This window comes from Patiria miniata, unplaced genomic scaffold (genome assembly GCF_015706575.1).
Source record: "Patiria miniata isolate m_02_andy unplaced genomic scaffold, ASM1570657v1 HiC_scaffold_17, whole genome shotgun sequence".
NCBI classification, from domain to species: Eukaryota; Metazoa; Echinodermata; class Asteroidea; order Valvatida; family Asterinidae; genus Patiria; species Patiria miniata.
The window spans coordinates 5,735,354-5,748,317 of NW_024037055.1; the positions used below are offsets into that span (position 1 = coordinate 5,735,354).

Sequence of the window (12,964 nt, forward strand, 5' to 3'; positions counted from 1 at the left end):
TTGGTGGGGTGGGGTGGGGGGGGGGGGGGCAGTGCCACGATTTGACCTTGGTGATATGTATATGGTCTATTTTTGAGTAGTATAATAGGGGTGTAAGTGGCGGCACCAACGTCAGAATATTCCCTCCTCCCCCCCCAAAAAAAAAATTTAAAAAAAATAAAAAAAATAAACAATTTTTTTTTTCTGCAGCAAAAAATCTTGGGCAAAATTTTTGACATTTTTTTAACTTCTACAAAATTTGAAGAAAAAAAATGGGAGCCCCCAAAGCCAAATCTTGGATGCCCACTCAGTGTAAGGAGGCCAAGGTGACTGTGGGTGGACTAGATCTGTGTTCAATCCCTGGGTTTACTTTATACCCGGAGGCTAACCAGACTCCAAATTTATCAACAGTCTCGAAAGCCAAGATTAGCCACCTATCCATAATACATGCCAAACCCTGTCTCTTCTCACTAACATCATTCTTGTAAGCTGCACACTCATTGGCTGAGAAGTTGCCAGTGGGCAAGGCTACAGTGATGCAACCCTAATTCTGATTGGATGACACACTGAAGGGGTGTGGCTTTTGAGTTATCACCTGACTAAACTGGGCTCTGATTGGGTGGTGTGACGGGAAGGATGACTTAGAGTGATCGGATTGGTTACTTGATCTAAAATCATGATGAGATTGAAAGAATGTTTTAAAAGAACTAACGCAAGGGAGAGGCCAGCATTTTATGCCCCAAGAGAGATCAGTGCAACTAGAAACTGCCGAAATCTCAACAAAAGCTTGTCTTCTTATCAACCAGTGAGGAATACGTCAGAGAAAAACATTGATTCTATCAAGATGTAAGTACAAAGATTTTGATTCCGTGAACTATCAAGTAAAGAATAGTTAAAAGAAGATAATCAGGCAATTCTAAGGTGCTAATATGGTGCTTTATACCAAAGCACACAGTGGAGTGTCATGGCCTAGCAGTTAAGAGCACCGGACTCATGCTTTGGTGTTTCAGAGGCAACAGTGGCGTGGGTTCAAGCCCGGGCCCGGACACTTGTGCCCTTGAGCAAGGCACTTAACCAATATTGCTTCGTCCTTCCAATGGGACGTAAAGCCGTAGATCCTGCGTGTTAAATGCAATGCACGTAAAAGAAACCCAGCAACACTTATCGCTAAAAGGAGGGGTTTGCCCCGGTGTTTCTGGCCTCCTGTTATTACTCCCATGCGGAGTCCTTAGGAGAAGAACCAACCAAGAACCAAGAACTTCACAATTATTACCCTTTTCATCAGTCCATGAGACCAATTTTGCAACAGCTCAAGATCAGCACATTCTGGTCTCTACACCTTCACAGGTACCCATTTATACTCCTGGGTGGAGAGAGGCAATTGTAGTAAAGTGACTTGCCCAACAACACAAGCACCATTTTCCCTGTTAGGGTTCGAACCCACGTACTGGCACGTGAGTCGAACACCGTAACCACTGGGCCACAGCGCTCCAATAATGGATGTGACCCGAAAAATTCACCTTTGATTAGAGTAAAAAGAACTACTGAGCTTTTGTCACTTACGAGTTCAATGTTTAATAGATAAGGAAATGATGCAAAACTGTATTTTTTTTTACAATTTGAATATTAAGGTGGATACTGGATAAGCGGCCCCCCCATTTTTTTCTCAGAAAACTAAATCGTCTTTTGTTGCTGTAAAAAATTGACCATGAGATGAAAGAGTGTTTCTTTACCCTTGACAGGACTTTTGTTCTGTGTGATTTGGTCCTTTTGTTTCAAAAAGTTACGGCACAGCTTGTAAAGACTGTCCAAAATCTGTTTGGGCCACTTTCTTCACCTTCTTGGTATGTGAATGACTTTCATTAGATACCGAGTGGCCCAACTTGGAATTCAAGTCCTTTCATTTAATTAGCTGTATCTCTGGACTGGGGTATCCAAATGAGATGGGATAAAGACCATTGTGAAGAGTATTTACTATACCTTCCGACTCTATAGATAAGTTTTGCAAAAAGAGAGTGCTAGTATTTTGAATATTTAGGGATTGACTGCTGTTTTTTTTTTGGAGACACCCTGTACATGTGAACTTAAGACAATTTGTCTGAAATTATTTTAAGTACTTCCATATCTGAACAGCACATAATTTGAGGAGAAAAAAACTAGCCCAATATTTGTGCCAATCTTTTTCTTGCCGTTTGCCATTGATATGGCTATGGTCTAATCTTATTGATAATACAGATTTATCACTGAAGTGCAAAATATGGGTCAGAGTGTACAAATCTAGTCTAAGACATTATCAGACCGTTACATTTGAGATCTTCCCACAAAATAATCTACCTGTATGATATGTCTAGACACGGTCTTTCTGATAACAATTTCTAAAAATATTTTAACATTCAAGATTTAAACGGATAGTACATGTACTCATCTTTTTTTTGTAAATATTAGTTTGATTACTTTTTATTTACAGTTGTGGCACTTTGACAGCCTACAAGGTTCAAGATGGCATACAAGACGTTACTGATTCTGACCCTCCTACCCTCTCTCCACTTGGCCACGCCCCTTTCAGGGAGCCCAACATCAAGCAGTGATACACAAGAAGCAGGTTCAGATGGGGTGGCGCACACAGTGACGGACGGGATGAGAGATCAGGCTGAGATCCCACTTGCCAGCATTCAAAGTGCCACAGAAGGGGTGACACACGGGGTGACAAACACAGTGACAGATGGGATGACCAACTCACAGCCACCACACGTGACTCCTCGTGCAACAGCTCAATCAGTCGCTGGGGTATCAAGTACTGACAACTCAACACAAGGGGTGACAGAAGTAGTGACAAGCATGGCAGACACCACCGTCGATGAGGAGACAGAATCCCGCCAAGAACCTACATCTCGGAATGAGTTCACACCATCGGTATCTTCTCCTAATCCTCCAAACATCAGCGATGCGACAGAAGTCACGAAGGAGACGGAGTCAGACCTTGAAGACAGGACCACGGAGACATCAACCTCCAAGGACCTCCCGTCATCATCCTTCCAGCATCTTGAGACAACTGTGACTGGACAGATGACTGCATCCCCCGCTGATCCTCAAGAGACAACCTTGACTCATCAGACACAAACTGTGACAATGCACGCATCGTCTAATGGACCGAGAGAGCAAACACACGGCCAAGCAATCCTGGACACCTCTCCTACTCACTCAGTGCCAATGACTACATCCCACTCCAGAACCACTTCTCCATCCGTCTCATCCACCCAAACCCAAACCCTCACACCAACCAGAACTCCCGCAGAAACCCGCACCCAAACCCGGTCACAAACTCCCACAGAAATGCCGACGCAAACCCCGAGTCCAAGCCAAACTAGACTCCCAACATCAATTCTGACCACTACCCCCACCCTAACAACACAAACGCCCAACCAAACCCCAACCCAAGCACCCACCCAAACCGCAAGATCAACCCCAATCCAATCCCCGACCCAGCCCCAGACTAAAACCCCAGAAATGCAAACTTCACAAGGCACACCGCCCCCTTCACAAACCCCCTCCCAGACCAGTGCGCAGACACCGTCAGAAACACCCCCACAAACATCCCCCCTTGCCACAGCGACTCTTGACCCCAGTGCTGTTGACGACACTCAGAGGTCAGAGGGCAACATCCAGGTCAGAGTTCAAATCATTGTAGACGGTTACGAGGTAGGACCAGGCTATGTAATTAACGGCATCAATGGCAATGGCAGAATTGAAGTTCAGGTCTTCGTTAACAATGTCCCCCAGCATTAGAAATACCAGAAATACCAGTCGCTCATTTCTAGTAAATCATATTTAACAAAAATATGCATGTGTCTCATATGCATGATTTAAGAACTTACAATGTATAGTCTTCAATAAGTACGTATTTGGTTCTTTCCATAAATCTGGGGTCCATGTTGGTGTTACATCTGATATAAGATTTTGTAAATTCAGGAGACATTCTTTAAAGGGAATGTACAACATTTGCTTTTGCTGCAATTTTCAGAAATAAATGGATTTGGAGGATTACTATGTTATTGCAAATATTGTTACACTGACTTGTTTCACGTTTTGGGTTCGTATATGCTGGAAAACCAAGAAAACCAATCATATTCTTGTAGTCTGGTTCCCTGACCCCTTTTAAGATGAAACAGAGCAATTTATAGACTTTGGGGAATTGTAAGATCATAGAATCAGTCTAGCAGGCTTGTAGTCTTCACAGGTGTGTAATCAATGGCAAAGGAAATTTCAGACAAACTCAATATGAAAAATTAGGAGCACTTTTTGAAAAAAAAGCCAGTTTTCTCCAACGCTGGTCGGCCGACCAGCGTTGGAAAAATACAGTTTTCTTGAAAATGCCAGCATACCAGGAGCCACAACTTTACAGGATGCTTGAGACTGTCACTCCCTAACAATCCAGTAAGATATTTCATGATAATTTGATCATTTCGTTTTTTGATGTTAGCAAATGTTGTATCTTCCCTTTAATGTCGTCTATCTCCAGAGTGATTATGTAAAGCTTAATACCTGCCAAACAAATCAAAACTAGTTGGAAGTCAATTGTAATAATACTTGCGTGGCACAGGTCAGGTGTAACAGGGACACAAAAAACGTCACGCATTTGGACCCACAAATTTATGGAGTGACTCATGTGTAGGACGATTTGTATGAAACTGTGTAATCTATTAGAAAGGTAATTAGTAACAACTCATGCTAGAGTTGTCCGGATACATTTTAAAAATTAGCGACAAACAATTGTGAGAAAATGTTACCATAAAGTATGTTACTCACTGTATGAATGTATCTGGAATGGAATTCTGGGGCATCAAGGAGAAATGTTAGGCCAGGGTGTGTGTCAACCACTTCCTGTTGGAGAAAACAAAAGAGAAGCAAAAAAGAATTTATTAAGGCCAACAAAAAAAAAGTCTCCGGTTTCTGGTATGCGCGCTCGTCGCCGTAGCCATGCGCGTCGGCAAAATGAAAAAGTTCTTTTTTCAATGAAAGATGATGTCTCAAAACCGCCAAACTCACTGGTTTGACTGCAATCCTGCTGCTGCACAATTTTAACATGTTTTTAGATGGGGTTATGATAGAGAATAAGCTTTATGTGGCCTCTCTGGACTCCCATATATTTGCACTAAGTTTAGTTTATGGGAAACTGCACACACATATTTTTGACTTCGATTCTGGAGGTGTGCCATCCCAATGTAAAATGACTGTCAGTTTAGGGGTACTGTACCAATCCCGACAGATTCCAACAAAACATGCCGTTGGAGTTTGATGGGTTGAGTTCTGTTAGGGTTAAGAATTTTATCTTTAATGAACCAGAGAAATTCACAAACTTGGGAGGCCACTACTGTACTTCTGAGGCTTTTTGGTAAGCTATCTTCCCAATTCCTAAAACAAATAACATGTGGCAATAAATGGAATGGCTTTACATTCAAATTCATTTGTGCTACACATTTTTATTATAAGGCCCATGTAATGTATTTTTTAATGCAAATTGCAATCCTTGAAAATGCACCTTTGTGTCCTATTTAACCTGATTTTTTCAATTTTTATTTGCCATTTTTAACGGCATTTTGGTGGCTTTTTGGTTTTTATGCTAATGCAAATTTACATATTCATGAGCAAAAGTGTCATTTCAGGCAGAAACCGCAATGTTACAGCTATTTCAGCACCAAAAGTTGCAAGAATTTTGAATATTTTGCTGTTTTTTTCTTTTCCTTAGTGATTCATTGTTGTGTCTGTACATGGCAAACTCAATGAGCAAACTTCTCTCACTTAAATGTTCTCAATAAACAAACTTAGGGGTTCACAAGTTGAGGAGAAAACCCCTGAACTAAGCAGTGTCTTCCTGAAATGACATCACAGCAACAGCGCCCTCAGTTGTTCGGTAAAGCATGGAATTTTGTTTCATGCTTAAAAAAGTGCACTTTTCAATAAAATTAACCAAAGAGGGATGTCAATTAGTTTTCATACATTACAGAGAAGTAGAAAGTTGAACAAAATATGTTCGTGAGAAAAAGTCATTTCACGGACCCTTTAAAATGATGGCACAGACACAGAGCTGCCAGAGGACATTCAAAACAATTATGCGAAGAAACATGTTTAGTTTATAGAAATATTCAAGTCATCAGATATATATGTAAACCACTTCAAAATGTATTCTTCGAGAATTGAAACAAGTGCATTTAAAGGAATAAAAATAAAATGCAATGCAAAATGTAATTTTTTTTTTGCATTTTCTTCATTTTTGTGTGTGCAAGTTTATTGAATAACATAAGCACTGTCAAAAGTAGGCCAGCCGGAACCATAGATCATTGAAATGTGCTATACTGCTGGGTTGGATATGTCTCTAGGTGTGTTGTGGTCTGGCTTCAAGATGTCACTTATAGTCTCCTGGATGTCTTTAAGATGCTGTGAAGCAGACTAGACGGTCAGCAGGGATGCTAATTAGGACATTCTAGAGCGATGCTCACATCGCTGCATGGGGGCTGGCCATGAACGAATCATTTATGGAGTGACCTGCTTTTCAATAACGATTACAACCTCGTTCTCCATGGGTATCATCATGCCTTGCGTGATCTTAACCCCTGGAATTGTGTAATTTAAATGTGCCACGTTTTGGCACATTTAAATTAGGACTACACTCGATGTGTTCAACGCAGACGCAGTGCTTAAAATTTTGAAAGTTTGTTTTGTTTTTGTAGAATCAATCCCTTCAAACATGAGAAATCTGACGTCTCGATACAGAGCAAGGATTTATATTAAATGTGCGTACCTCTGTCGTCCCTTTACAACACAAGGTACAGTTTTTCTGGTGAAAAAAAAAAGTTCCAAGGATCCATATCGTACAGGCATTGCGCAGTCTTGAAAAAAAAAAGGTTCGTACGTGACGTGACATGCAGGAGATAACGCAAGCACATATACAGAGCGTGTAGTCTTCGAAATACACGTGCAGAAGTCATTTACGTATTCCTCACGGCCGGGGTTAGTGAAGGAACGCGCACACTCCCATGGAGTCGAAGCTGGAGCAATTATTGCATAATTTACATCACTGCTGAAATTTTCAAAAAATTCTGATACATTAGATCAGAGTAAGTTGAGGCCTGAAGGTCAGTAGACATATTGGTCTGCCCTCAAATTTCCAGTGCGTGTTTTTTTTCAACAGGGATAAATTAATAGACCAAACATTCTCTCAGATTTTCAAATAGATCACAAAGAGAAACAGACAAGGTGCATTATGATAGTTTTTTGAAAGTTTCACAAGGAAATTGACTGGAGCAGGGTTTGAACCTGTGACCTAGTCTCTGACTAGCACCTCGTGAATTTAATCAGTGACCAACTGGGGAATTGCCAACATATTGCTGGATAGCTCAGTTGGTAGAGCACCGTAATCAGAGGTCGCAGGTTCAAACCCCGCTCCAGTCAATTTCTTTGTTCAACTTTTAAAAAATGTATTATAATGCACCTAGTCAGTTTTCTCTTTGTGGTATATTTGCAAATCTAAAAGAACGTTTGGTCTATTAATTTATCCCTGTTAAAAAAAAAAACACTGGCAGTTTGAGGGCGCAGGTTCCAACCCAGCTCCAGCCAATTTCTTTGTTCAATTTAAAAAAACAAAAACCAAACACTTCAAAGACGGCTGTTGAATGAAAAAGGGGTAATCCTTATCTTTAGGACGCCTCTATATTTTTATGAGTTGTGTTCAAAACTCAGTCAGAGACGTGAGACCTGCATGTTGTAGTTCTCACAATAACGCATGAAAGCCGACACAATGAAAGCCTGGTGCTGATTGGCTTAGTGACAGAAAAATTAGATATACATTTTTTTGTCATCAGCCAATCAGCATTGAGCTTTTATTGCATTGAGCTTTCAAAGTTGCCATCTTGGTTTTTGAGTCTGTTTTCTGGTTGTCGTCGTCTTTTACCCCCGTAACTTCCCTCATAAATCAAAGCCCTGCCCTCTTCACACGAAATTAAACCTGCTGATATTCAAGAAGGTGTCATTACCAGCTGTTAAGATGCGTCAAGAAATATCAGAATGTCACTTTTGAGTGTCATTTAGTCAGCTGTTTCGGTGAGTCTTTTAAATATAGGAACGGGGTCCTAAAGATAAGGATTACCCAAAAATGTCTATAAGATTTATGTGTCTGAAGCAGAACATGAACCCAGCCTGAGCCAAAGTTCCGCCATGTCAGGATCTATCATCTTCTAAAGGCAAAGCTGCAACTGAACCCACGGTTCCGTAAACCCTTTGACTCCAATGAGTAGACAACAGAGCCCTCTAGTGTTTTTCTGCAGAGATGAAAGCTTTGCCCTTTGTTTTTACCTGAATGAAAGGATAAAAGTCTTCTGGAACTAGATAACTGCAGCCCGGCTTGGCTAGAAGACGGAACAGCCTCGCAGCATCGTCATGGCAATCTCGTATTAATCTGAAGATTAAAGAAAAGTAATAAAGTGGAATCAATTTCTGCCATAAAAAATAATGAATATTTTGATATCGGTAGTTTTTCAAACTACTGTTTTAAAAAAAAAAAGTCAATCAATCCAAACGAGTTTTAGCACATTTATTAACCCTCTCCCTACCATATCCCTATCGCGTCTTTTAAACCCTAACCGCCCTGAATCCTTCAAAATCCTCTTTGCCAAAGTTTAGGAAATTGGAGGATTGAGGTTACATGGCAAAAGTGCGTTACAGATTTCGTAGGATGCACTTTGTCAAGGTCTTGGGCCGGACCTTGTGTGTTTTTTTTACTCAGCCATGTATGCATATAGGCCTGGATTACATTGTTTGCTTGAAAACCTCCATACTGCTCCAGTATGTCACTGGCCAAGCCTCAACATATTGACAGTCACTGCCGCAAGATTTTGCAGGATTCAGGCAGTGGTTACCCCTCCACCGACCATTTTCATGAAATAATGGAGGAATTTGCAGGATCGAGGCTACAGGAGGTGATTGAGGATTTTGCAGGATTGAGGATACATCCTTGCAAACAGGCCCAGGGAATTAGGGTTAATCCCACCATGGAGGTCCTACCTCCATGGATGATCCCACCAATGTTATTAACTCTCCAACAATATAACTTAAATCCCAGCAATGTTATTAACTCTCAAACAATATAACTTAATATCAATACTTGCATACATGTATATTGTTTGACCGGTTCTATAAAATGCATGAACCAACAACAAACAGAGTCATCGGTGGTAAATTCAAAATAACACACAATAGCTTAGTTATCAAAGTTTGAGCCAACCAGCTATATCCACAATGACTGCATTAAACTGTTTACCGAAGAGAACAAAGTTCAAAAGTTGTGGTGGGCTGTGGTCTTATCTAAAGGTAAACACACCAACAGCTAAACTGGACAATGAATGTATAAGTCAACGAATGGTACACGGACCATAGGGTCATGCCCCGTCCGATTAAGCTCAATTGTGTGTTTGCCTCACGCCATTTGGTTTGTTTTTTTAGAATCGACCCAAGGAATCCTACGAATTTTCTGGGTGCACGCAGAATAACCCATCGCTGACATTCTCTGATGCAGACCTGTCTTTAAACTGCATGTACCAGTAAATATTGAGATTTTCAGGTAAGAAATTTGGCAAGTTGTGGGAGAGCAAAATGTGTTACATATGTACGTAAATGTATATTTGTAGACTCCTTATAGTTTGACCCACAAAAGGGGTGGGGCTCACTACTTCTACTTGAAATGGCTACATGTTGAAACACATGTACAGGATGAGTAAAAAAAAAAGCGAAACCCAAATGTCGGGACATTGTTTTAAAGAGGTTCTGCATGTAGCACTTACAAAATCTAGGACACGAAAGCCCAATTCATAAGCTTTCTTTCAGTACAAGAATCATTCAAATCACTCATGTACTTTTAAAATTATGGAGTTTTAAACACAACCAACATTTTAAAGTTCTGTCCACGGATCACAAGAATGTAAGTGTTCTATCAGCACAACGAAAACAAATCACACAGGGACATGTGTCAATTGTTTTCTTTTTGCTGAAAGAACGCACACCTTTTTTGGTGATCCGTGGACAAAACTTTAAAACTGTGGTTGTGTTTAAAATTCCGTAACTTTAAAAGTACATGAGTGATTTGAATGATTCTTAAACTAAAAGAAAGCTTATGAACTGGGCTTTCATATCCTAGATTTAGAAAAGTGCTACATGCAGAACTTTACTGAAACAATAGTCCCGACATTTGGGTTTCATTTTCTTTTTGACATGCCCTGTATGTTCCCCCATTCAAAACCATCAAGGAAATAATCAAACTGGCCGATTGTTTTAAGACAGAGAAGATCATTTGCAGCTATCCAAATAGTAACTGACAAAATCATTGATGAAACACTTACTTGGTTTACAGATAGTAATGACACTGAACTCCCTGTGAAATTATTCTTTCTGGCATGCTGCCATTTTGAAGAAAACAATAAAAAAAGGCAATTTAAAAAGATGTGTCAAGTGATGCACTTTTGGAAATTTTGGTCAGTCATTGGTTTGTAATTGGGCAAATCTGTGAATGGGTGTGCGCACGCATTGACACAACACACATGTGCGCGCGGTTGCTCTTCCTATTAATTATTCATCAGTTCAGTGCGTGACATCGCAAAGCTGCAATTGGCTGAATGAGAATGTCCCAGATGCTGATTTCAGGAGCAATTCAAAACACGACTGGACAACGTTTGAATTGAAATTGAGATCCTAGAATATTGTTTTCTCGGAGTGTACAGCATTCACTGAGCTTAAACTTCATCAGGTTAGTCTTTAGATTTTGGAGCTTTTTTGTAGCTTCAAACGAAAAAAAAATGCACAAATGATAAATGATCTACCCTACCTTTAAATATCACAAAATTCACACTTGTATGTATACTGGTAATATGTACATATCCGAGGTACTACTAGTAGTGTACGGATTTTTCATTATATTTTGTAATTCCTTGACTTTTCTTCATTCATTTCTCAAAAACTAGAAGTGGCTACTGGCAAAACAGCAAGTTTGTGAGAAGATTAGCTACAGGTATACCGTCTTAAAGTCAGCACCTTACAAGAAAAAAAGTCCAAGATACTGGACTGCAAAATCATTAGTTTCCGCCTGAGATGTCCGGCGAGTTTTTCTTCTAGATTCCTTGTCCAATTTCTCGAGAGCTGACAGCATCTCCTAATAAGAAGAGAGAGTCCAAGAACATGGCATGTTCGGAGGTCAGTCATTTTGCCCCGAGCCAGCAGATGGAAGACATCGATCAGGGCACGCTGGAGATCGACGTCAGGAGGTGGACGCTGTCTGGCGAATTCGGCAAAAAGGGGAGCGGTCCGGGGGAGTTCAACGGGACTTTTGGCATCACTGCGACTCAACCTGGTGAACTGGCTGTGGCAGATTACTGGAACAAGCGAGTGGTCATCTGCAGCACGGAAGGAAAACTCAAGGAAACCATTCTGCTATCCGATCGTAAATATCTTTGCTAACTCTTGATTTTGACTCATGAAATCAATATCAACTTATGTTGGTGATATTATTGACATTATTATAAACATTGCCGTTTGACCACATGGCTTAAACAATCTTTTTCTCTCTCTTTCAAGGTCCACGTAATGTTGCAGCAATCCCCCAAATGAGCATGCTGCTAGTTGTAGACACTACCAAGTACGTCAAGGTATTTAACAAGAACAACAAGCTGGACTTCCAGTTCCCAACAGTGCCGTTACAAGATATTGACAATATTGACGTGGACCTCCGCAGTTTAGCCGTCAAGAGGGATGATACCATCGTGGTGGGTGACGTCAAGAGGATGGTGTGGACTGAACACAAACCCACTAACGGTGAGCTCTTACGCACCGTGTCCCTACAGATACCCCCTTTCTACCTGGCATTTGATGAGGGCACTGACAGAACTGTGGTCAGCGGATACGAACAAAAACAAGTGGACGTCACGGATAGTGTTGGGACTACACTATCCACCGTCCAGCCATCTATTCAAGACCGACCAGTAACTAACTGCCTGGCCGTGAACTCCGGAAACTCGGGCCTCTACGTCGGAGTAAGCAATGGTTGGAACAGCGATGGTCACATTCACCTCTACGATGTCGACGGCAATTTTCTGGATTGTCTGGCCCAGGGTCTGACTTTCCCACTGGGTATTACGTTCACGTCAGACGGGCAGCTGGTGGTGGCAGATGGGTTCTCGGTTAAGACGTATCGCAAGATGTGATGTCATTTCTCAACGACACTATCATGAGCGCTACCATCAACACCATCATGAATTTCAGCTGTTTCACCATCATCATTTAAAAGATCCTACGCTGTCTGATGTCTGCCTGTCTGTCTGTCTGTCTGTCACGTGTTTTTTTTTGTAAAAAGCCTAAAACTCTGATCATGCGGTCATCAAGTATATGGAGGTCCTTAAGTGGTATGCACCGATTTCACTGTCCTTTGAAGTCGTGGTTGGCACAGAAAAAAAATGATTGATTTGTTTTGTTTTACTTTTTTTGGCAAATTTGTTTCTTTGCGACTTTGAATAGTAAAATATTACATTATCTCTATGAAAACACTCCAAAACGTATCTGTATTTTGAAACCTGACTGTATAATGAACCCCTACTCAAAAATAAGTCAATTGAGGGCGCACTAGTACGATCACCAAAATCAAGATCATATTCGTCATCTTTTTCCACTTGCCACTGCTGTAATGATCATGATAATCCTCATCATCACAATCAATATCAACATCACCATCTTCATCATCAACATCATGACCAGTATCGTCATCATCCTCATCATCACTATCATCAACATTTTGTAGACTTTATTCAGTTGATCATTTACTTTCGGCAGAACAATGCTACCGGTACAGCGCCACCTATTGTCCCAAGGCGGCCAGTCCACTCAAGCTGGACTAGTGCCCTTGGTGTCAGTTGCCATGGTACCGTAGTAATCATTGTTAATGCATATATAC

At 40.9% G+C, this 12,964-nt stretch overlaps 3 protein-coding genes across 4 annotated transcripts in view; 2 read left to right on the forward strand and 1 right to left on the reverse strand.

Moving 5' to 3' along the window:
- The window catches only part of LOC119723624 (serine/threonine-protein phosphatase 2A regulatory subunit B'' subunit beta-like), a 42,143-nt gene that overhangs the window by 10,294 nt on the left and 18,885 nt on the right, over positions 1-12,964 (reverse strand). For both annotated transcript variants that reach the window (XM_038194368.1, XM_038194369.1), the window contains 2 exons: positions 8,329-8,431; positions 4,786-4,860 (listed from right to left, as the gene is read on the reverse strand). In XM_038194368.1, the coding sequence (XP_038050296.1) occupies positions 4,786-4,860; positions 8,329-8,431 (178 nt within the window). The remainder of the gene's footprint in view (positions 1-4,785; positions 4,861-8,328; positions 8,432-12,964) is intronic.
- On the forward strand, positions 403-3,770 carry LOC119723626 (mucin-2-like). Its single transcript, XM_038194371.1, has 2 exons — positions 403-825; positions 2,447-3,770. The coding sequence occupies exon 2, from the start codon at positions 2,479-2,481 to the stop codon at positions 3,763-3,765; it is 1,287 nt and encodes a 428-aa protein (XP_038050299.1). The 5' UTR covers positions 403-825; positions 2,447-2,478; the 3' UTR covers positions 3,766-3,770.
- Positions 9,369-12,326, forward strand: LOC119723627. Its single transcript, XM_038194372.1, has 3 exons — positions 9,369-9,592; positions 10,986-11,461; positions 11,596-12,326. The coding sequence occupies exons 2-3, from the start codon at positions 11,200-11,202 to the stop codon at positions 12,219-12,221; spliced, it is 888 nt and encodes a 295-aa protein (XP_038050300.1). The 5' UTR covers positions 9,369-9,592; positions 10,986-11,199; the 3' UTR covers positions 12,222-12,326.